Below are 26,071 nucleotides of genomic sequence, written 5' to 3'. Positions count from 1 at the left end.
ATACTTAATAAAAATAAACAAATTCACAACATACTTACAGCTGCCACCACCCTGCTCATGTTCCTCATGGCGTAGGAACAGTAGATCGAGTGGATAATGACCCTCATCTACTAAGCGTCATGTCTGCGGGTCAACTTAGAGTTGAGTACAGACATGAAAAGCCATAGAAGGGTTTAATCTATACCTCTTGAGAAATGAAAGCAAGGCATAGCCACGGCAGAAAAAAAAATCTGTCTCATGTAACTTAAGTTTTAATGTCACAACAACCAGGCTGGTAAACATTCTAGTTAAAGCAGCTGAAAAGGCAAGGCCGTTACCAAGAAAAGTGAGTACCCACAGCATATCGTTAAAGAAAAAACACACACAATATACAGCCCGCTTCAAAAAATGACAGCCCCCTTTCCAGTTCTTTGATCATGTGTGCACAATGTGAGAAGTTACAGGGTGAGGCTGTTTCATTGGCTTGTGGACCTACTCTAGCACAATATAACCAGCAATGTTCCAACTGGATAGATACGTACCACCCAAGAGCTACCTCCAGCAGATTATGAAAAGCATGTTATGAAATACATCTGTCAGCCCAGAGACGCATGAATACAGTATGCTATCATGTAGCTATTAATATTATATGGGAAGGGAGGGTGTTACTGGCAGAAACAAAACATTTTAACGTCCAGGAGGGCTGGTAGCCTCCAGGATTACCCTTTGCCATTTAGCTCGGGCGGCTACCCAAAGCACCTGGGGATCATTTCTCCTGCTGTGTTTTAAACAGTGTCTTCTTTCTGTGGCCAAAATACATTTGTCGTTCAATTCAAAAATTCAACAACAAAAACATGGAAAATTGCCTTAGGAGACAAGCACACAGGACAGGAGCAAGTTATGTGCAAACTGCTGTATTAACTGTTCGACACTTTAATTGCATTGAATGCTGACAATGACGTCGGATTTGCAGCACACACACGGGCCACTCAGTTCAGCTGATCTACACTGCTGTTTAGGTGCCACATGAGCTTCACCCTTGCTTGCATATTCCTTTCTTTATTGTGTACTTTTGTAGCTTCCCTTAAGGGGACCAACTCTATTTCCTTTAATAGCTTAACATCGTAGCAATTCCACATTTTAAACACATCAATACTCTTTAGAAGTCTAACATTTCAACACTGGAAAATATAATTGGGGTGGAGGGGAAAAAAAAAAAGAGGTGGGCATGAAGGTGGAGTACATCCTTTTCACTTTCAATTGACCGTTTCAGTTCAGTGACAAGCATCCCAGCAACTTGAAGGTCGGAGACAGAGGGTGATGGTTGAAGTCTGCTTTTCAGACTGAAGGCCTGTGACCAGTGGTGTGCCACAAGGGTTGGTGCTGGGTCCACTGCTTTTCATCATTTATATAAATGATTCAGATGTGAACACAGCAGGTATGGTCAGTTCATTCGCAGACATCACCAAAATAAGTGGTGTAGGCGACAATGAAGAAGATTATCTCAAAGTATAATGGGATCTTGGTCAGATGGGCCAATGAGCTGAGGAGTGACAGACAGTTTAATTTAGATAAATGCAAGGTGTTACATTTTGGTAAGGCACATCAGGCCTTACAGTTAATGGTGAGGTCTGAGGAAGTGTTGCCGAACAAAGAGACCTATGGATGCCGGTGCATAGCTCCTTGAAAGTGGAATTGCAGGTAGATAGTGGGGGAAAAAGGCATTTGACATGCTTGCCTTCACTGGTCAGAATATTGGGACGTCATGTTGCAACTCGACACGACATTGGTAAGGCCACATTTAGAATACTGGTTACCCTTCTAGAGGAAGGATGCTGTTAAACTTGAGGGAGTGCAAAAAAGATTTCCAAGGATGTTTCTGGGACTGATCTTGATCAAAGTTTGGGAGAAGATTTGTAGCTCGGGTGGCTCGTTGTTGTGGTTCTGTTTGCCAAGCTGGGAAGTTCGCCAAGTGTTTTGCACACAGTCCTTGCATGGGATTTTGTACACTACATTAGTGAGCATGAGCAAAAGCAAAACTAAGGTAGTGTACAAAATCCCATGCAAGGACTGCACAAAACACTACATCGGACAAACAGGAAGACAGCTAACGATCCGTATCCATGAACACCAACTAGCCACAAAACGACACGACCAGCTATCCTTAGTAGCCACACACGCAGATGACAAGCAACATGAATTCGATTGGGACAACACTACTATTATAGGACAAACCAAACAGAGAACAGCCAGGGAATTCCTAGAAGCATGGCACTCATCCACAGATTCTATCAACAAACACATCGACCTAGACCCAATATACCGGCCACTGCAGCGGACAGCTGGAACTGACAACCGGAAGCGGCAGATACAAACCACTATAAATGCTGGAGGAAACATCACAGAAGCGCTTCACAGGAGGCTCCCAAGCACTGAGGATGTCACCTAGACAGGGGACGAAACTTTTGCAACACGAATTCCCAGCTCGGCGAACAGAACCACAACAACTGATCTTGAGTTAAAGGGAGACGCTGAATAGGCTGGGATAGTTTTTATTGGAGCATCGGAGGCTGAGGGGTGACCAAGAGGTTTGTAACATCACAAGGGGCGTGGATAGGGTGAATAACCATGGTCTTTTCCTAGGATAGGTGAGGGCATAGGTTTAAGGTGAGAAGAGAAAGATTTAAAAAGGGCCCGAGAGGTAACGTTTTCACACAGAGGGTGGTGCATGTATGGACGAGCTGCCAGAGGAAGTGGTGGAGGCTGGTACACTGACAACATTTAAAAAGCAACTGGATGGGTATATATAGGAAGGGGTTTGAGGGATATGGGCCAAAGATGTTGTGAAACTTGAAAGGGTTCAGAAAAGGTTTACAAGGATGTTGCCAGGGTTGGAGGATCTGAGCTACAGGGAGAGGCTGAACAGGCTGGGGCTGTTTTCCCTGGAGCATCAAAGGTTGAGAGGTGACCTTATAGAGGTTTACAAAATAATGAGGGGCATGGATAGGATAAATAGACAAAGTCTTTTCCCTGGGGTTTGAGAGTCCAGAACTAGAGGGTTTAGGGTGAGAGGGCAAAGATATAAAAGAGACCTTAAGGGGCAACTTTTTCACACAGAGGGTGGTACATGTATGGAATGAGCTGCCAGAGGAAGTGGTGGAGGCTGGTACAATTGCAACATTTAAAAGAGATTTGGATGGGTATATGAATAGGAAGGGTTTGGAGGGATATGGGCCGGGTGCTGGAAGGTGGGACTAGATTGGGTTGGGATGTCTGGACAGCATGGACGGGTAGGACCGAAGGGTCTGTTTCTGTGACTCTATGCTGGCAAGTGGGATTAGGTCAGATGCGAAAGTCTAGACTAATTTGACCAAAGGGTCTGTTTCAGTGCTGTACGAGTCTATGCTAGCACCTTTTGCCCCAAGCAACACTTTTAACCCTGAAATGTACCAGTGTGCCTGAAATATTATTTAATGCCATGCACCAACCACAAGCTTACAAACCAATTTGGTTTCTTCTAAAGTGCTAAACAGGTGGTTGACTGTCCGACCCCCACTTTGTGATCAGTGACACCTCTTGGCTTTACAAATGGCTATGTCCTTCAGGCAACCAGTTATTGAATAGCGTGTCCCTGATTCTATAAACTAATGGCTAAACCCTTGAGATTACCAATCACTGCCCAGTATCCTGGGTCTACAGTTTAGATGCTAAATCTATACAACCAAAATAAAAGTGCATCAGTCTTTTTCGGCAACTCAGTAGATAGACAAAGCCATATCGTGTCAAGGTTTGGAATGGAATATGATTTCTTTCGGTCTGCACCCCAACCCCCATGGATATCAGAGTTCCATGTGCTTTGATGGTGTTGTCTTTGGTGTGCTTTTTCTAAATACTCTAGCAATCCTTCCCATCTCAAAAAGAAGCACTTACCTGTTTAAGTGGGGCTTCTGTTTTCTTGGGATGTGTCCTTCTGGCAGGGCAGGTTTGTGGTCTGGCAACAAGCCTGAAACAAATTAGTAACACACTGGTAACTATAGCAGCAGCTATCTTTTATAGACTGAAACAGTTCAATGTTCATATGTTACTAAAGTGCCCACACATACAAAGCCTAACATACAGCTGTAAAACCACCCACCAGCATACAAACATTCCAACCAGCATCTCCCTTTAGGAAAAGTAATTGTTTTAGCATCAATGGCAATTAGTATTTAAGCTCACTTTAATTAAAGCTCTGGGTGATTGCGGTTTTAATCTGGTCTCTAGTCACTCAATGCTCCTCCCTGTTTCCCTCTAGAATTCATTACCAGCGCTGAGGAGTTAGGTCTAGTGTTGTGTGTATACCTGTGTTGTTAAAGCAAATCACAAACTGAGAACACTGAAAACTTAATAAAGCCTCTCTTGCGCACACACACGTAAACATTCAAATTATAAGATACGGAGAGTAAGAAGTTTGATTTGTATGCAGCATGATGAAAGACATATTTATATACAAAGATAAATATAAATAAAGTTTTAAAATTTGGATTTTAAAAGAGTGGCATAGGGTATTATTTGCTTCTTTGAAAAGTTGTTAAAATAAATGGGGTCAGACAGTTCTTCTGAAGGTGTGACCTAGTCAATGTCAAAATGTAGGGAGTCTCTGGAGTATGAATGAAAAGATTACTGATACTGTGGTGGTTTATGACAGGTGGAACAGTAAAGGCCATGAGCTTGTTTTCAGTTGAGCAAAGATGGACTTTTTGTTGGTTTAGCAAACCCAAAGACTGATTGCTCTTAGGGCAGTTCGGAGGAGATCTGACACCAATCAGAAGGAAATCTCTCTCCTAGATGGGAGTTGTTTCTCAGAATAGTTCAAAGGATAGGTTACCTCAGGAGAAAAGTCCAATTTGTGCAATTTCCAGACCACGTATATTTGGTTAGAAGTCTGCAGGTGAATGAACAAGTGAATTAGCCTTATTGTCACACATACTCAAATGAGTACAGTGAAAAGTTGAAAAGTCACCACATCCAGCTCCATCTTAGGTACACCGTACCTAGGTACAATCCTTAGGTAAAAAGTAGAGAAATGAAGAAAGTTACATTACAGCTATACTCATTATAGCCATAAGTCATAAAAACAAGAATTAATAAGAGTATATTAGAAGCTGAGAAAGCCTAAACTCTGTTTTATAAGTAGGCATGTAAGACAACTCCATAGTTCATAAGACAGAAACTGGTGAGAATCAGCAAAGCCAAATTTAAAGATTTGATTCAGAAGCAGCTCCTCTTGATTTAAATGGTTACAAAGTGATGGTGCTAGGGATTAGGTTGAAACTCTGTCTTGTTGACTGTTTAAAAATGTTTCTTTTGCTACATCTAGACAGCTTTTTCTTAAAATCCTTTTTGCTATAAGCGGATGTTCTGACATTAAAGTTACCCTGCAGCTTCATATGACTATGCTGCCATAACTGACCATGACATTAACAAAACCAAAACGAACATAAGGTATCCCTCATGCCAGGTTTCACTCTGGATCTGAAATGTCTCGTAATACCACCAGCATTGATCACTGTTCTTTCATGCTGATGTCCTAGGAGTGATTAGATTAGATTCCTTACAGTGTGGAAACAGACCCTTCGGCCCACTAAGTCCATACTGACCCTCCGAAGAGTAACCCACCTAGGCCCATTTCCCTTTGACTAATGCACCTAACACTACGGGCAATTTAGAATGGCTAATTCACCTGACCTGCCATATTTGGACTGTGGGAGGAAACCCACGCAGATACGGGGAGAAGGTGCAAACTCCACACAGACAGTCGCCAGAGGCTGGAATTGAACCTGGGTCCCTGGCACTGTGAGGCTGCAGTACTAACTACTGAGCCACCATGCCGCCTACGGTGAATTGCTGGCTGACCAGCACTTTATTGCCCAGCCCTAATTGCCCTTGAGGTGTAAGTGATCTGGCTTCTTGACCCACTACAGTCCACAAGCTGGAGCGAGATCCATAAGGAGGGAATTCCAGGATTTTGAGCCAGCATGAAGAATTATGATATATTTCCAAGTCAGGATAGTGAGTGGCTTGGAGGAAAACTTGCAGAGGGTAGAGTTCTCATGTATCTGCTGCCCTTGTCTTTCTAGGTGGAAGTGGTCATGGGTTTGGAAGGTGCTATCCAAGGATCTTTGGTGGTGAATTGCTTGTCGATAGTACACACTGTTGCCATCGACTGCCGGTAGTGGATGTTTGTGGACGTGCTGCCAATCAGGCAGGCTGCTTTGTCCTGGATGGTGTCAAGCTTCTTGAGTGTTACTGGAACTGCACCATCCAGGCAAGTGGGGAGTATTCCATCACACTCCTGACATGTTCCTTGTAGAGGGTGGACAGGCTTGTCGGGGGGAGCTGTTGAATTACTCACTACACTTTCCTAGCCTCTGATGTGTTCTTGCTACTGTGTTTATGTGGCAAGTCCAGTTGAATTTCTCAATGGTAATCCTCAGGATATTGAAAGTGGAGGATTTGACGATGGTAAGAACATTGAATGTCAAAGGGCGGTGATTAGATTGTTTCTTAACGGAGATCGTCAATGCCTGGGATTTGTGTGGCACGAGTGTCACTTGCCACTTGTCAGCCCAAGCCTGGGTATTGTCGAGATCTTGTTGCCCTTGAACATGGACTGCTTCAGGACCTGAGGAGTCGTGAATGGTGCTGAACATTGCGCAATCATTGGCGAACGTCCCACTTCTGACGATGGAGGGAAGGTCATTGATGAAGCAGCTGATGATGATTGGGCCTAGGATACTACCCTGAGGGACTCCTGCACAGATGTCCTGGAGCTAAGATGACTGACATCTTTCATGACCATTTTCCTATGTTGTGGAGGTGCTGGTGTTGGACTGGAGTGGGCAAGATCAGAAGTCACACTACACCAGGTTATAGTCCAACAGGTTTATCTAAAATCACAAGCTTTTGGAAAGCTGTTCCTTCATCAGGTGGAGTGTAAAAAAGAACACAGGCACAGAATTTATAGGCAGTGAGATCCAAAGACCATACATATGGTGTGAATGGAGTGTCTACAGGCTGAATAACAAGTGAAGGGATGACCAATGATCTCATTAATGAAGGCAGAGAGATAATTACAAAAATAAAAATAAAATGGTGTTGGAGGCAAGTCAACATGATAGGGTTAGGAGTTGTATGCTGAGGGTCTAACCAAAGTAACAAGTCAACCAAAACTATACAAACTAATTAGGACAGAGAGATCATAAGTTGCCAAGGTGATGGTGTCAAAACAGGACAGTAAGGAAGAGTTTACAGATACAGAACAGTATGGTGGGGTCACACGCAGCACAACATGAACCCAAGGTCACAGCCAAGGCTATCGTTACGGGTATGGAACTTGGCTATTAGTTTCTGGTTGGCAATTCTGCATTGTTGTGTATCTCAAATGCTGCCTTGAGGACGCTTATTGAAGATCGGAGGGATGAGAAATAAATGCTGGGACAGCCAGCTATGCCCACATCCCATGAAAGAATTAAAAATTTCCTTAGCATCCTAAAAGCTACAATCTCAAATTGGAATATACTTAACAAGTGAACACCCACAACCCTGTGGGATAGAAAATTCCAAAAATTTAACAGTTTTAAATCCCATTCCATAAACTGAGCAGATAATGCAAGACAACATGTTAATGTATTCCTGAGGTATGGTCAATAACACTCAAGAAGCTGACAGCGGCCAGGACAAAGCAGCTAGCTTGACTGGTACTCAATCAACAACTGATGCACAGTAGCAGCAGTGCGTACCATCTACACGATGCAATGGAGCGACTCACTAAGGCTCCTTCAACAGCACCTTCTAACACTCAATTCCTGCCAAAGAGAAGAGCAACCGATACATAAGTACATCACCATCTGCAAGTTCCCTTCAAGGCCATCCTGACCTGGAAATATATTGCTGGTCAAAATTCTGAAACTCTCCCCCTAACAGCTGTGCAGGTATACATATACCCCACAGACCGTAGTGATTCAAGGAGATAGCTCACCATTGCCTTATTAGATTTGATTACTTACAGTGTGGAAACAAGCCCTTCAGCCCAACAAGTCCACACCGACCCCCCTAAGCGCAACCCACCCAGACCCATTCCCCTACATTAGCCCTTCACCTAACACTACGGGCAATTTAGCATGGCCAATTCACCTAGCCTGCACATTTTTGGACTGTAGGAGGAAACCGAAGCACCCGGAGGAAACCGACGCAGACAAGGGGAGAATGTGCAAACTCCACACAGTCAGTCGCCCGAGGTGGGAATTGAACCAGAGTCTTTGGCGCTGTTAGGCATCAGTGCTAACCACTGTGCCACCGTGCCTTCTAGAGGGCATTTAGGGATGAGCAATAAAGTCTGACCTAGCGGCGAGGTCCAAAGGATAAAATAAAAGATACCAAGATCCCAACCAGATGCTTAAACGTCAAGTAAGTTAGAAAAAAAACCATGGCACTAATTTGAGAGAGAGTAAGGAATGTTTCCCTGATGTACAACGTTTATCATTCAAACAACAAAGTGGTTTCCTGTCATTTGCAACATGTTATTAGCACATCAGCTGCTATATTTCTTAATATTGTAATAGTGGCCACTTTTCAAAACTATTTCATTGGCTGCAAAAAGATTTGGAACATTGTGAATGGAAAAGACACCATACAAACACATCCTTCTTTCCCAACGCTTTATCTTTTAAATATAGCCACAAACATATTTACAAAACTTGGAAGCCCTTTTGCTTTACTTCTGAACAGACAACATAAAGATGTACAATGCATTACAACTGTCAGGGATTTTCTTGACCACGATACCTGTAGTGCAAAACCTAATCACAGCCACGAGAGCTTCCTCTAGAGGGCCTGTTTCACCTGCTTTTTCAATCCATCACGCACATATATTTAGCTAGAGAATTGGCTCAGCAGGTCCTTTTCCAAGTGGATTGCACCAGCTTAAACCGGATGCAGGTTGGGGGTTTTCTGTCGTTCTCTGCATTGATAGAATATGGGCAGAGGTCAGGAGTTTAATTAAACTTTCTATATCTCCGACCTCTGACAACCCCCCCCCCTCCGCTAATGATTCTCAAAAATACAATGCGGATAAATCCTGAAGGGGGAATCTGGAGCTGCGGAATCAGAAAGTCTCTTCACCAGAGTTCAACTTATAATTTTAAACTGGTTTCTCTTTCCACTTCAAGAAACCAAAATCTTCAGATTACAAGTGAAACGGAGGAGTTGGAAAGCATGTAGCAAAGAACAACCTAACCATAAAACATCCAACTGTACAGTAAATTTCTACAAAAACCCCTCTTTCCAAACAAGAAAGAAACACTCATTTTCATATGGGTACAGTCCCAGTGTAAACCCTCAATACAGCATTCACAGGCCAGCGCAGATGGAGGTTACAGGCCAGCCATTAAGTTTAGATCTCCATCACCTTTTGGTGCATGCCCTCAGATCTCAAAACTTGGGAAATTCCTCCCACCAAAATTTAATCTCAGAAGAAATACCAAGTGTAATCCTTCACCCAGTCAGGCATACTGAGCAATGCAGTTCATGGAATCACATCTAACATGAGACACAAGGTCTGAGTTTTCAAAACACAGGATATTGTTTTCTTTGAGACATACAGTCCTCAAATGTAACCATCAGAACAGCACTGAAATTCATACAGCACATTACTGATTTATTTAATAGGCCAAGTTTTCTTTGGCTTGGTGGTAGTTATTTCCCATTTAATTTGGAATTTCTTAAAAATTGTCCTGATTAGTGCAAGTTGACAAGCTTTGACAAATGCACCTTTTCACAGCAGTACTCACGCTCCATGCCCCAAATGACTAAAAGTAGATTAAACTAAATATTCTAAAATTGGGGAACCCCAATAACGAGCATGACTTATGAATGCTATGGTCATGATCCCATATAAGTAATTTAAAATATCTGACAAAGGAATATTTACTGTACTTATTAACAGCTGCTTTAAATTGGCATGCATCGTGTTCTGACTTGCACACAAACCAATTCCCAAATATCCCTCAAAACCGAATCCATTCACTAGCCTGGAATTGCCTGTAAAAATGTTTTCTTTTAAAATGCAAGGTTGGCATCACTTAACCACTACATGTTGTCAACTAAGGTTCAGTGGTAGAACCCTGACCTCTGACTCATGAAAACTATGAACTGGAGTTCCACATTACACATTAGAAACTTGCACACAAATTCGCCGCTAGGAATGAATGAGAAAATAGCAGAGACATTAAATAAATAAATATTCTGTCCTTGTTTTCACAATGTGGAGAAGACAGCAGGAATAGTGGGGAACCAAATGTCATAAATGAGACTGGGGAAGCAAATGTATTTAATATTACAAAGCAGTGGCAAACTGAATGACTAAAAGCTGACAAAAGTTGACTACACCTGATGGCCTATGCCCTGGAGATTGATAAGATAGATAGAGAGATAGAGTGGTTGTTTTAGCTATGATCTGCCACAATTCCATAATTCAGAACAATCCAGCAGATTGCAAGTTAACGAGTGTAACACACTGTTTAAGAAAAGGAGACAATAAACAGAACTACAAGCCAGTTAACCTGGTACTTGTCAGGCAGAAATGTAAGGATCATTATACTTCTAAGTGGTTAGATGACATTTAGAAAATCATAATATAACCAGACACAATTTAATTAAAGAAAAATCATGTTTGAAAAATATAATAGCTCTTTTTAAAGGATATAACCTACAGGGTAGGTGAGGGAACCAATGGGTACAGCTTAAATATATCATTTTCAAAAGGCTTTGCAAGATCTGGAGTTTCCAAAGATAATGTGCCATACAAAGTGTTAATACACAAGATAAGGAGACGAGGTTGGGGGTAACATATAAACAGGAATAGGATACGCATCACAGTGTGAACGTATCAGTCATTTTCAGTTTGGCAGATGTGACTATAGGACTGCATCAAGTATAACAGCATCAGCTATTTACAATATATAACAATAATACAGAAGGAGATCAGGTGTAATGCATCCAATGCAAAAAACACAAAGTTGAATGTAGTTGCAGCAAACAATTATGAAGGCAAATAATATGCTTTCCAATACTGCAAGAGTTTTAAAGAAATCTCGCCACAACATTGTGGGGCTTTAGCAAGTCCACATTTGGAGTACTGTGCACAGTTTTGGTCTCTGTAAACAAGGAAGAACACTTGCCTCAGAAAGGGTGCAATGAAAGCATAATTCCTAGGACAAGGGAGAAATAGAGTAGAACCCGCCGATGTCCTCTGGAGGTTAGAAGAGTGAGTGCATTGTAGAGATTCTGAGTGTGCTTGACAGGACAGATGGTCAGGGAACGAAGATCTTACATTTATAATTCCACAAACTTCCTGTTAAATATCTTAAATTTTCCATCATTGCCTCAAAAAGATAGTGCTCGCTCAATGAATTCATGACTTCCAAGACACTCAGCGAAGGGTTTAAGTGACATACAGCTAGAACATCTGAAATTTATGTAGCATGGTGTCTCTCCCAAGTGTAAAAAGTACAACTTCACAACATGAGCTCTGTTCGGTGTGGTTGAAAGGGGTCTGCATTACAAATTGTGCATTGATATCCAATTATAAAAAGAGGCAAGAAAGGACTACAAACAAATATGGATGCCAAATGATATGGGCATGGTTAGAAGTGACAAACATGCTGGCATGATTTCACACAGCACTGGATGCCAAGTCATTGTCATGATACCCTGTAGAACAGGTCAGGACCAGCCCACTGAAAAGTAACTCAGTGCACTTGTTGTTTCAACAATGTGCAGAAACACATTCACTTTTTAAGGTATTCTATACGCAGTTTTTTTCCCCACTGTCACTCTTTCTCGATTAACATTGCTAAAAACCCCACAGCTCTTTGGGTGTTTTGGAATGTGAGCAATTCTGACATGCTTCAAGCTTCACCTATCCCTGGTTACACTTAAAACATAGGTGGCTCCTTCTTGTTTCAGAATAATGGTCTTTGCAGTGAGTAGCTGGATATGCCAGTTCAGTGGAGATGAAGAGGTGAATTAACTGTTGAGCAAACTCATTTACCTCTCCACCCCCAAGGCTGCAAGCCTCATTCCTGATGAAGGGCTTTTGTCCAAAACATTGATTCTCCTGCTCCTCAGATGCTGCCTGACCTGCTGTGCCTTTCCAGCACCACTCTCTTGACTCTAATCTCCAGCATCTGCAGTGCTCACTTTCGCCTAATTAATAAGTGGCTGATTCTCTTCCAATTGAGGACTCTCTGTGTGGAGTTTGCACATTCTCCCCGTGTCTGCGTGGGTTTCCTCCGGGTGCTCCGGTTTCCTCCCACACTCCAAAGATGTGCAGGTCAGGTGAATTGGCCATACTAAATTGCCCATAGTGTTAGGTAAGGGGTAGATGTAGGGGTATGGGTGGGTTGCGCTTCGGCGGGGCGGTGTGGACTTGTTGGGCCGAAGGGCCTGTTTCCACACTGTAAGTAATCTAATCTAATCTAATGAACCAGTTTAAAACCTTCATGTCCAGTTTTCTGGTGCCACCCTAGAAGTGATTAGATTTCCAACTTGCCATGGCAGGACTTAATGATGAATGCACAAACAAGGAGCAGGATTAGGTCACACATCATGCTTAACTATTTAATGACATCACTGCTCCATATTCCCACGTACCTCCCCATAACCTTTCACCCCTTTGCTTATCAAAAATCAATGAAGGTTTACATTCATGATCTCTGTTACTGGTTGAGTACAATAACCACTACATCACATGCTCAAACTTTACTTCATTCTCTTCATGGGATAACTTTTTTAAAATTATCTCAAAATAGAAGTGCTTTTCAGAGCAATGACACTTTTAATTTCTGTTGCATGTCAGACAGTATTGGGTTGTGGAGAGATAATATTGTAATATTATGTGTACATGGGCTTCCCCAAAGCATTGCTCAGTGGGTTAGAATGTACTTTCTTCTAAAACAAAAAAGATGATAATCAATTGTGACAGGGCATCTGACTGAATTACATGAAATATCTGCTATATACAAGACTTTTTATATCTGTAATGTATTAAAAGTCAGTGTCAGACCAACTGAAAGAAGACTGTATAGCCCACCATGTGAAAGGTGAAGGGAGATTGCAGTGACTCGGTGGTCTTGGTTACTGTTGTTCAACATGTCACTGGAACCTGACTACCAACCCATGATCATACCGACAACAGTCCCCAAATCCTAATGTTAAACAAAGTCACCCACAGCTTCGAACAAGTCTGACAATAATATAATGTTACACATGACCAAATGCATATGAATGTAGAAGCTAGACTAGATTAGATTAGATTACTTACAGTGTGGAAACAGGCCCTTCGGCCCAACAAGTCCACACCGCCCCGCCGAAGCGCAACCCACCCATACCCCTACACCTACCCCTTACCTAACACTATGGGCAATTTAGCATGGCCAATTCACCTGACCTGCACATCTTCTGGATTGTGGGAGGAAACCGGAGCACCCGGAGGAAACCCACGCAGACACGGGGAGAATGTGCAAACTCCACACAGTCAGTTGCCTGAGGCGGGAATTGAACCCGGGTCTCTGGCGTTGTGAGGCAGCAGTGCTAACCACTGTGCCACCGTGCCGCCCAGAAACAGGCTGATTAGTTTCACAGATCCATGCTAGTGATTATGCCTAACTCAACCTTCTTTTCATTCTATTCAATTCATCTAACAGTGTCAAGGTGTCCTATTCATTATTGCCCTCTCATACTCATTCAGGATTTGCTCATAAATTTTGCATTTCATCACGACCACTTCCTGTAATGAGTTTCGCATTCTGACTACAGACATTTCTGGTACAACCAATGTTTTTTCAACACGAATTGGCTATAACGCGCTTGACGAATAGCGGACACTCCTGAAGGAGGCTCATGCCCGAAACGTCAATTCTCCTGCTCCTTGGATGCTGCCTGACCTGCTGCGCTTTTCCATTTTCACATTTTCAGCTCTGATCTCCAGCATCTGCAGTCCTCACTTTCTTCGAGAACAGTGGACACTGTTTGGATAGCATGAACTTTCTACTGCATAGGTATAGCGATATTCCACAGTGATCTTCTGCAGCACAATTCTCTATAGCACGAGGTTGCACAGGATAGAACCATCTCATCACACTAGAAATACCTGTACTTTGCCCAATATGACGACAGACTGGTGAGTCCGATGTCAGTGGCGGCTAAGTTGTTGGAGGGGATTCTGACAGACAGGATTTACATGCATTTGGAATGGTAAGGACTGATTAGGGATAGTCAGCATAGCTTCTTGCGTGGGAAATCATGTCTCACAAATGAGTTTCTTTTGAGGACGCGACCAAAAAGATATGAGAGATTGGAGCAGTAGAGCAGTTTAGTCAGGCCTTCAACAAGGTTCTGTACGTTAGGCAGGTTTGTAAAGTTAGATCACATGAGATCCAGGAAGAGCTAGCCAACTGGATACAAAATTGCCTTGACAGTAGGAAACAGAGGGTAGTTGTACAGGGTTGTTTTTCAGACTGCAGGCCTGTGACCAGTGGTGTTCCACAGGAATTGCTGATGGGCCCCCTATTGTTTATCAATTATGTAAATGATTTGGAAGAGAATATAAAAAGCATGGTGATATAGTGGATAGTGAAGGTGATTATCTAGGAGGGCAACGAGATCTTGATCAGCTGGGACACTGGATAGCAGCAGATGGAATTTAATTTAGATAAATGCAAAGTGTTGCATTTTCTAAGACAAATCAGGGCAGGACTTACACAGTTAATGATAGGGCCTTGGGAAATATTGTTAAACAAAGAGCCAAAGGTTCAGGTACAATAGTCCCTCGACAGTAATGTCACACAGAGACAGGATGGTTCGGAGGGTGTTCAGCACGCTGGCCTTCATTAGTCAGAGCACTGAATATAGGGATTGGGACGTTATTTTGCAGCTGTAGAGGACAGTGGTGAGGCCAATTCTACAGTACTGTGTACAGTTCTAATCGCCCTTCTGTAGGAAGGATATTAAATTGATTAGGGTGCAGAAAAGATTTAAGAGAATGTTAACGCTTCTCTGGTTCCTGGTTTATGATCTCGCCTGCCTTTGTAAAGGTGCAGTATTATACTGTTGGTAATTATGATAACCCCGTTCTGAAATCTGGAGATTTTCAAAATTCATCTCTGAAGCTTCATAATTCACTGGGTGTGATCCTGATTTATACAAGTTTAAAGTGACTGAATGAAGCCATGTACATCCACTCATCCATTTACACGTCCCATCAAACAGTTACTCAATCTCACCTATTCCAAATTCCTGATCATCTCCTGAACCTTGCAATCACTCCTGTCACCAAGATCTCAATTGATTGATTGATGAAACTTACTTTCTGTACACTTCATCATATTCCACTTTTCCTATTCTACTCTAATCAGAATATCTTTTTCCCTCACCCATCTTTCAACTGAAAAAAACAACTTTCCCTTAACTTCCTCACCATTACATACAAAAAGATGTCTTACATCTTCCTTTAGATTAGATTACATAGTGGGGAAACAGGCCCTTCGGCCCAACAAGTCCACACCAACCCTCCGAAGAGCAACCCACCCTGACCCATTCCCCTACATTTACCCCTTCACCTAATACTACGAGCAATTTAGCATGGCCAATTCACCAAACTTGCACATCTTTGGACTGTGGGAGGAAACTGGAGCACCCAGAGGAAACCCACACAGACACAGGGAGAACGTGCAAATTCCACAGAGACAGTTGCCCAAGGCGGGAATTGAACGTGGGTCTCTGGCGCTGTGAGGCAGCAGTGCTAACCACTGTGCACCGTGCCGCCCATAAGTCTCGAATAGATACACAGATCAGAGCCCAAATTACTGTAGACCACAGAGGGCAATATGTGGATGCTAGAAATCTGACAAAACAGAAAACGCCATTGAAACTCAGTCGAACCAGCCGATAAAGATTTCGAGTTCAATATGGATTTTCTTTTGAACAAGAGGCAAAGTTAACTCTGTTTCTGCACAGATGCTGCCAGATGTTACTGGGCTTCTCCAGAACTTCCTACTTTTAGTGCTTACTTCTCAAGTCTTCTTTGGAATGAATACAAACCTGCAGTGTTGCAAAGATGAATTCTTACATTTTAGCGTAAATGTTGTCAAAGCTATATTTAACGGCTGTTAAGGATTTTAACTAGACAAGCTCAACAGAACTCCTACGCACGCTTCCTCTGCTTCAGCAATATCAAAGTCTTATTTTACTGAAAACTGGGGTTGACCAATTTTAAGCATTCCTCCATTATGACTGATAGATATTTACAAACAAAGAAATAACTTGCATTTCTAGAGCACTGATTAAATCTAATCATGTAGTAATGTAGGAAACATGGCAGTCAACTCCAGATAGCAAACTCCCATAAACAGCAATCACATTATGACCAGATAATTTGTTGCCAGTGATACTTACTGAGGAATAAACATTAATCAGAACACTTTGTGTCAAATTCCCTGCTCTTCTTTGAAGTAATGCCATGGGATCTTTAACACCCACCTGAGTAGTTAATTAGATTACTTTACAGTGTGGAAACAGGCCCCTCGGCCCAACAAATCCACACCGACCCGCCAAAGCGCAACCTACCCATACCCCTACATGTACCCCTTACCTAACACTACGGGCAATTTAGCGTGGCCAATTCACCTGACCTGCACATCTTTGGACTGTGGGAGGAAACCGGAGCACCCGGAGGAAACCCACGCAGACACTGGGAGAATGTGCAAACTCCACACAGTCAGTCGCCTGAGGCGGGAATTGAACCCGGGTCTCTGGCGCTGTGAGGCAACAGTGCTAACCACCGTGCCGCCCGAAATAGATTAATTAATTCTCAACAATGCTTTTGTCAGCACTGCTACTACAGCTATCCTCCTTTATACTAAACCTTTCATCTGAGAAACTTTCAACACACACTCACATTAAGTAAATGAGCTCAACTTTAGCTCTGCAGAAAGGGGGAAAAGCACAAAACTGGCCTAACATAGGTTCCTGCATGGTTTCACATGTTGGACAACAGGAAAGTAATAGAATGCAGGAAACAAAGTTAGAAATTGTTGGAACAAAAAAATCAAAATGTCTATCTCTTAAAGGGAAAGGTCTGGTAATATTTTAGGTGTAGACACCCCGTCAGAATTCCTTTGTTAATCTTCACTGATTTAGTACACAGTCGCCATGTATTTCATGCAGCAGTTTACAGCATGGTTTACAGCAGATTTTCTCTTTGTTTGTAGCACCTGGAGACATTGGGATCACTCTGCAAAGCAACTTAATTTCTGTAACACGTTATTTCCAATCAAAAGTCCTTGTATATATTATTAATCAACCTGCTCAGACGTTTTATAATACATGTCTGGGGCTGCTGGAACCTTCTGGCTCAGAGGTTGGGGCACTAATCCAGATTCCTTATAGATAGTTCCCATAAAACCTCTCATATATACAGAACTTGTCCTTACAACAGGGTCTGCTCACACCCAAGTCGGTAGAGTATGAAGTCAGCCCTCCACAAACTCCAGTCAGAGGAATATGGAGTAGGCTGCCCAAGGCTGAAAAGATCACTTGGAAATAAAACTGTTGGGTGAACGTGCAGTCGGTCATGACTACAATGACCACTTAAACTTAACAGCATGCTAGGAAGTCATGTAGCAAAGCAATAACAATATTAAAATAAATAAAATAGGACCAGCAAACACATGTATATCTGCTTTGTTTTGTAGTCAAAAGATATTTCTGGGAGCGCTTTGGCCCTAAACACTCATTATCATGAGCAGTGGCAAGCAACACTGTTTACTCAAGTAACTATAGCCACAGGTCCTCTTCGTCAGATAGTTAAGAATGTGATGTGCCTTGTGCCAATGAAAAAGAAACAGGAAATTACCTTGTGTACTGCAACTAGGCACTGAACAATTTTGTGAATTGCACATTATGTTCCACGGGTCTTTGTGCATCACCATATCAGATCAAGGAAAAGCCTTTTGTTTGTTCAGTAGGGCTGTGAAAGAGCTCCATTTGCCAGCGACGTGCCCAGCCAAGTGGTGCCACACGTTGCTCACAGTGTGACTTTGACATAACATGGATGGTCACTAGTTAACAGATAACTTTTCAATGGCAACGGTATCAGTATAGGAGTGAAAGAGACCAAGTACAGAACTGAGCACTTCTTTGTCGTGATATTAAGCAGAGGAAATTAATGTTATTCAGCACATGAACCTTCACGTGGAAATAAATTCCCAAAAAGGTTTTGGAGGGAGCACATTTTGGGAGAGGGAGCAGTTGGAACTGAATAATTTTTCATGGTGATATTTCAAATAGAAGGTGAAACTAAATGTTGCACCAAATGCAACGTGATGCTTAGATCTGCACAAATGCTTTTGTGCTTCAGTGGCTAATATTCGTACATAGCAAGATTCCACAACAATGACATATATACTGAATATTATTTTTGGAAGTCCTAGTTAAGGGTGTAATGCTGGCCTGGACACTGTAAATAGTGAGTTACAGCTTTTTACAAACAATGCCAGGGGAATCTCAACATTGTCTAAAACCACTTGCACAGGCTTTTGGATAGCAGACTACCACTGTTGGATAATACAGATCTTTCTTCTCTAGGACCTATGATCAAATTCCACAATTGACTGAATGTTTCCTTTCTTGCAATTTATTACAACAGTGAAATGAGGTTAATAAGAGGCATTTTGCTCAGGAAAGCAACCAAAGGGCTAATGAATGGACTGGAAATATTATTTTTCTTTCACTTTCTTTCAAATGGGATTACAACATATTATTGGCACACAAAGTTTTATCTTGTAGCTGACACAAGGGCAACACGGTGGAACATCTGCCACCCACAAACAGGAAGTCAGAGCCATTGATCCCATGACTGGCATCAGTCATGATACCAAATGGTCACTGGATAGACATATGGATGCAAATGGAATAGCATAGATGGGCTTCAGATTGGTTGCACAGGTTGGCGCAACATCGAGGACCAAAGGGCTTGTATTGCGCTATAATGTTTTATGACCTCTCTCTTGTGGTAAGGAAGAGTGGGTACATTACTTTCGGTTCTGGCCTGTGCCACACTGGAACCAAAAGTAATGTACCCACTCTTTCTGCCTTACCCATACCGCTCCATTATTTGCTCCTGCCGCTGCCCCATTTCTCCTCTTTCCTTGTTGCCCTAGCAACACCCACTTCCCATTCAAGAATATGCACGATATGTCTTATTAACATGTCTAGAAAATCCCATCAAGTTACATCAGCCGTCAATGCTAATTATTGAACACCCACATCCCTTACACGTTTTCCTGATGAATACTTCCAATGACCAAATTTAGGTTCTTCCCACTGACATTCTGGACACTGATCAGTGACAGCAAAAAAAGAACGAACGATCTTCCACTAGTCACAGTCTGGATAACTAAAGATCTGCTGTTTTCTGTGAATTCAATAAGTTTCAATTACTGACTTTCTTCAAATTATTTAACATGAATATTACACTGCTCTCAAACAACACAAGTTCACAATTGATGTCATAAACATACTTCAGTCTTAGTGTTGACACAAGACGTCACTGATATTCTATCCTGTAATACCACAATTCATTATGGCCACTATCAGTTGGGGATAGCTGTCAAGCTTTTGATTTGACCATAGTCCTATTGTATGCAAAGGTTTTATATCCACTCCCAGTTCAACTGTTACAGACCAGCACACAATGTATTACAATACGTGGAATAAGTATATAATCAGAGTGAGGGGGATCACCAATCTGGCCAAAACAAGTTTTCCATGCTTAATTCTTTTAAACTGCATTTTATTACAATCTCCCGGTTCCTGTTAAACTCCTATCACATTACCGCCATTTCACAGCCATGACCAGTGATCAGATGCAGTCTATTTATAGAATCATAGTCACGTGCAGCACTGAAGCAGACTCTTCGGTCCAAGTTGTCCATACTGATCAGGTACCTTAAATTAATCTAGTCCCATTTGCCAGCATTGGCCCACATCTCTCTAATCCCTTCCTATTCAAAAACCCACCCAGATCCCTTTTAAATGTTGTAATTGTATCAGCCTCCACTTCCTTTCGCAGCTCATTCCACACATGCTGCAGCCTCTGAGTAAAAAAGTTGCCCCTCAGGTCCCTTTTAAATCATTCCCTCATCTGAAACCTATGCCCGTCTAGGTTTGGACTCCCCTACCCTGGAGAAAAAAAAAGACCTTGGCCATTCACCCTATCCACGTCCCTCATAATCTTATAAACTTCTGTAAGGTTACCCTTCATCCTCCGACACCTCAGGGAAAATTGCCCTAGCCTATTCAGCCTCTCCCCATAGTTCAAACCCGCAAAGCCGAGCAACATCCTTATAAATCTTTTCTGAACCCTTTCAAGTTTCACAACATCCTTCCCATAACAGGGAGACCAGAACCTGAACACAGTATCCCAAATGTGGCCTAACCAATGTCCTGTACAGCTGCAACATGACTTCCCATCTCCTATACTCAATGCACTGACCAATAAAGGCAAGTTCCCAAACGGCTTATTGCTGGTGTTTGAGGCAAAATATAAGCCTGAGGTCTGGGGGAGATCATTTCTCACTGCCAAAAATGGCTTCTCACTCCAAAAATGCATCTTCTCTTCAACCCATGTTTGCACCTTTTCTTTCCAGGTTCTAAGAAAATGATAGGAAAACAGATGGAAACTCGACCAGAAAAGCTATTAGGTGCAAAATGTTATTTCAGTTTCCCTCTCTACAGATGCTGCAAGGCCTGGTGAGTTTCAGATCTCCACCATATAATTCAGACTAAATGTTTTTGAAGATTAGAAGGTTGAGAGGTGATATTATTGAAGAATATAAAACTGAGGGGTTTTGAGAGGTGGACGCTGACAGGAAACATCCTCTGGAGGGTGAATCTAGAACTCGAGAGCACAGTTTCAAAACAGAATGAAGACAAATTTCATCTCTCAAGGGTGGCTAATGTTTGGAATTCTCTTCCCATGCAGAGGAGGCTGGGTGATCGAATATAGTTGCAGTTTATATAGTAAGAACTATTTTGATCTCAGTAAATGGCAGGAGCAGGTGTGATCAACAAAATGTCCTTTTTCTGTTCCTATTTCTTAAGATCCTACAGAGAACTAACATTAGTGGCATAGGTTTGAAGGTAAGCTAGCAGCGTGCCATCTTGACTAGAAGACAGCGTTTGATATTGCGATACATACCAACTGATGAAAATAAAAATATCTTAAAACAGGACATCCAGTGGACAGGAAAATTAATTAAAGGCTTTTATCCACAGGATATAATGTACAAGAATCAACAGAGGTTGTGAGGAACTTCAGGTTTGTTCACTAGTTAGAGTTACTAACGAGAAAGTGAGGGAACTCAATGTCGAAATCAACAGCGCCACACAAAAAAAAGAATTTACCTGCTCGGTGAGCCATCTTTACACAAATTTCAATCTTCTTATGCTCTTCAAAGCAGAGGCCTGTGATCCGACGTGGCAGCATCCCTCCATCTGACCGGATAAACTGACTGAGCAGTAGCACATCCTAATCAGAAATAAGAGAACCATGTAAGAAAGGATGGGGTAGAGGTAAGGCCAATGGGCTGGTAACCCAGATGATCAGGCTCATGCTGTAGGGATAGAAGTTCAAAGCACAACACAGTAGCTTTGCAAATCTGAATTCAACTAATAAAGGTAGAATATAGTTATTGCATCACTGGTAACCATGAAACTGTCGACCACGGTAAAAACCCATCTGGTTCTCTCATGTCGTTTAGGTTAAAGTAATCTATCATCTTTACTTGGCCTGACATACGTGTGACTCCAGACAGATAGGAAAATGTTTGACTGTGAAAGGGATGAGCAAGCAACTCACTTCAATGGCAACTTGGATGGACAAAAAAATGCTGGCCTTGTCTGTGACACCTATTTTGCAAGGAAGAATAAAATAAGAATGACCTCTAACCTGTCATCACAAAGTGGAAGGTGGTTAAGTATTTAACTTAAACTTCAAACCAACATACGGCTCATGCAGTTAAACAATAGACTTATCACCTCAACAAACTTAAGCACGCGACTGGAAGAAGATAGAGACAGTCAATGTTTTACTAGGAAGCCTATTAAATGAGAGTTGAGAGTGTGGTGCTGGAAAAGCTCAGCCGATCAGGCAGCATCTGAGGAGGAGAGTCAACATTTCAAGCATAAGCCTTTCATCATATTCCTGAAGAAGGTCTCTGCCTTCATAATGATGAAGACCAGCATCTTCAGTCCTCACTTTCTCCTAACCTATGAAATCACTCCTAGCTAGAAGATTTGAAGCATATTGAAGATTTTCTCAAAAACACAGCCCACAGCCAAATGCCCAGAGGAGCCTATTTTGGACTTCCCTTGCTTTGTTAAGAAATCTCCTCCCACCCCCTCCCCCTGCTGTGCACCTTCCTCCTTGCTGCAGGCTAGACCTGTGCACCTTCCTCCTTGCTGCAGGCTAGACCTGTGCACCTTCCTCCTTGCTGCAGGCTAGACCTGGTACTGTGTGGAGCTGAACTGAATCAAAGGTTGTCTCACTCAGTGACATTTAGCATTCAGTTCCACGAAAAAAGAATGTTGTGCATTCTGGGACAACTGGAACTGAAAAGATCATGAACTCTTGACAAATCCTTTAACCAAAGAACTTGCATGGAAAGCCTTTAAAGTTTATCAATAAATTATTGGCACATAGTTAAATTCTCATTTCTTCCCTCCCACTGGCAATGTACAGGGTCATCCAAGTGCGGACAAATCTTCACACATGCACATCATTCCTCACACTCATTCTGTTTCCTAGGCTTAATATTGCGACTAATTTGTAGTTCTCTCCAAATGAGGAGTCTGTGTCGACCTAAAAGGCACAGTCTGCCCCGACGATGTTTAATTCCCTCAATTTAGACCATAAGGTATCCGAGCAGAAGCTATGCTATTCAATAAGATCTAATAATCTTCAACTCCACTTTCCTGCTTTTTCCCTATAATCCTTGATCCGTTACTGATTAAAACTCTTGTCTATTTTGCCCTGAATTATTTAATGACCCAGGTTCAATAGCCCTGTGTGGTAAAGAATTCCACAAATCCACTACTTTGAGAGAAGAAAATTCCTCCCATAGATTGATACAGTGCAGAAAAGGCCCATCAAGTCCACACTGACAGCAGCTACCACTACAGGTGCACTAATTCCAATCTCCTGCACCTGTCTCATATCTTTCAATGTTACGATATTTGAAATACTCACCTGAATATTTTTTTAAAAAGGCTGTAAGGTTTCCAGCCTCTACTATCTTCCCAGGCAGAGCAGTTCGGATTCCCATCATCCATTGCATGAAAAGGGTTTTTTTTGCCAATCCTCCTCTTACCCACCCCTTACCCTAAAACAATACCCTCTCAAGCTTGACCCCTCAACCAAGGGGAACAGCTGCTCTCTTATTCAGCCTGTCCATGCTCCTCAATCTTGTCCCCCCCCTCAGACAACAATATAAGCCCATCTGGTCTCTCCTTCTTGCCCCATTTCTCTATCTGTGGCAACATCCTGGTGAACCCCTCTGTACCCCCTCGAGTGCGGTCACATCCTTCCTGTAGTGAGGTGACCAGAACTGCACAAAGTATCCCAGCTATGGCCTGACCAACATTACCTCCTTGCTCTTATACTCAAGTGTCACAACTAATGAAAGCAAGTGTCCCATATGTCCTCTTAACCATCCTATTCACATGCTCTGCTGACTTCAGGGATCTGTGAATCCTTACCTCAAGATCCCTCTGCTCCTCTAAGCTACCCAGCTTCCTGCCATTCATTGAATACTCCCTCATCTCACTACTTCTTCCAAAGTGCATCTGCTCACTCTTATCAAGGTTAAACACCATCTGCCACTTGTCTGCCCACTAACCAACCCATCTATATTTTCCAGTAACCTACAACCAACTTCTTTGCTGTTAACCACTGTACAATTTGGTGTCATCTGCAAATTTCTTAACATTTACCCCTTACATTTTCATCAAGATCATTTATTATAATAACAAACAATAAGGGTCCCAGTACTTGTAGCACATCACTGGATACCGGTCTCCAGTCACTTAAACAGCCTCCTACCACTACCCTTTTTTGTGTCTTATTACCAAGCTCGTTCCTTACCCATCTTGCCAAGTTTCCCTGAACTCCATGTGATTTAACCCTTGCAACTCATCTCCTTTGTGGGACCTTGTAAAAAGCTTTGCTAAAATCCATATAAACTACATCAACTGAGCGTCCCTCATCCACGTAATTGATCACGTTTTCAAAAAATTGTAACACATTTGTTAGGAATAACCTCCCTTTAACAAAGCCATGTTGACTATCCCAAATTACCCCATGCCTTTCTAAGTAGGTATTAATTTGCTTCTTCAGAATTTTCTCCAATAGCTTCCCTACCACTGACGCGAGTCTGTAATTTTCTAGTTCACCTCTAGTCACCCGTCTTAAAAAGTGGATCCAACTTAACTGACCTCCAGTCCTCTGGCACTTCCCCAGTGGCCAGACAGGGATTAAAAAGGTGTGTCAGAGACCCTACAATTTCCTTCCTTGCCTCCCACAGCAGGCTAGAATGCAATTCATCCAGGCCAGGGGATTTATCTATTTTCAAGATCAACAGAGCCTCCAATATCTCGCCATTTTCTATGTCAAACTGTCCAAGTCCCTCATAGTCCCTTTTCCTGAATTTCATAATGCTCTTCTTTTCCAGTATGAACATCAAAAGGACGTATTAATTCAACACCCTTGCAATATCCAGCAGCTTCACACAGAGGTTGCCCTCTTGGTCCTTAATGGGCCCTACTCGTTCCCTGCCTAACCTCATCCCTTTAATGTATTTAAAAAATATCTTTGGACACCTCTGTCTCAAATGTGGGGCCCCTTATTCTGAGATGGTGCCCTCTACTCCTAACTCTTGCACAAGGGGAAACAACCTACCCTGTCAATTCCACCAAGAACCTTGTAGGTTTTAATAAGGCAATTTCTCATTCTAAACTCCAATAAGCACGTGCCTCATCAACCCCTCAGCATTAGGCAGTCCCTTCATAGTTGGCATCAGCCCAGTGAACCTCCTCTGGACCATCTCCAAAGCCAGCATATCTTTCCATGGATAAGGGGTTCAAAACAATATTCCATTGTAAGCTAATTAGTGCATGGCATAGTTGTGTGAAAAGTCCCTGTTTTTATACTCTATCCCCTTTGAAATAAAGATCAACATGCCATTTGCCTTCCCTATTTTACGCTGAACTTGGATGCTTGCTTTTTGTGATTCATGCACGAAGACTTCAGCTTTCTGTAATCGTTCTCCATTTAAATAACAGTCAGCACCTCTATTCCTCCTGCCAAAGTGCGTAAATTCATATTTCCAACATTATATTCCATCTGTCAAGTTTTTTGCTCACTCTCAAACCGTGTCTATAACCCTCTGCAGATTCTGTGCGTCATCCTCATCAGTTTCCTTCCCACATCAGAAGAAGTTGGATTTTCTCTGCTTTAAGGAGAAGCATCCAAGGTAACTGAAACCCACAAGCTTTGTTCCATGTGTTCGGGGGAAAAACAAATTCAATCTATTCTTTATTTGATGTTCCTGGCTAAAGAAGGAACTCCCTGCTCTTCTGATAATGCCATAGGAGCCACCTCTAACACTGGTACACAATCTGGTACAGTGTCAAGGTCAAAGTTGTGGCTTCACCCTTCAGCCTGCTGGATCATTAAACAGAGTTGGAGATGCCCCAGCAGAGCCAAGTGGATTGAGTTAATAGTTCTCAATCTATGCATCAGAAGGAACAGTAAAACTAACATTAATAACCAGCACTTGTGAGGCATGGACAAGGTAAAAGAGAATCATAGAATCCCTACAAGGTGAAAGCAGGCCATTCAGCCAAGACAACACCAACCCTCCAAAGAGCATCCCACCCAGATCCCTGCAACCACCCCACCTCACACCAACACCCCTCAACCCCCTCACTGTTTCCC

General features: G+C 42.3%; 1 protein-coding gene across 2 annotated transcripts in view; it reads right to left on the bottom strand.

Annotated features, from left to right (window-relative positions):
* The window catches only part of mrps18a (mitochondrial ribosomal protein S18A), a 94,357-nt gene that overhangs the window by 45,763 nt on the left and 22,523 nt on the right, over positions 1 to 26,071 (bottom strand). For both annotated transcript variants that reach the window (XM_072550820.1, XM_072550821.1), the window contains exons 4-5: positions 21,484 to 21,607; positions 3,910 to 3,982 (exon numbers count right to left, since the gene is read on the bottom strand). In XM_072550820.1, coding sequence (XP_072406921.1) covers positions 3,910 to 3,982; positions 21,484 to 21,607 — 197 coding nt within the window. The remainder of the gene's footprint in view (positions 1 to 3,909; positions 3,983 to 21,483; positions 21,608 to 26,071) is intronic.

The sequence above is a fragment of the Chiloscyllium punctatum genome, chromosome 3, assembly GCF_047496795.1.
Source record: "Chiloscyllium punctatum isolate Juve2018m chromosome 3, sChiPun1.3, whole genome shotgun sequence".
Taxonomy (NCBI): Eukaryota; Metazoa; Chordata; class Chondrichthyes; order Orectolobiformes; family Hemiscylliidae; genus Chiloscyllium; species Chiloscyllium punctatum.
The sequence above is the reverse complement of the archived record's forward strand: the minus strand, read 5'-3'. Positions and strand labels throughout refer to the sequence as shown.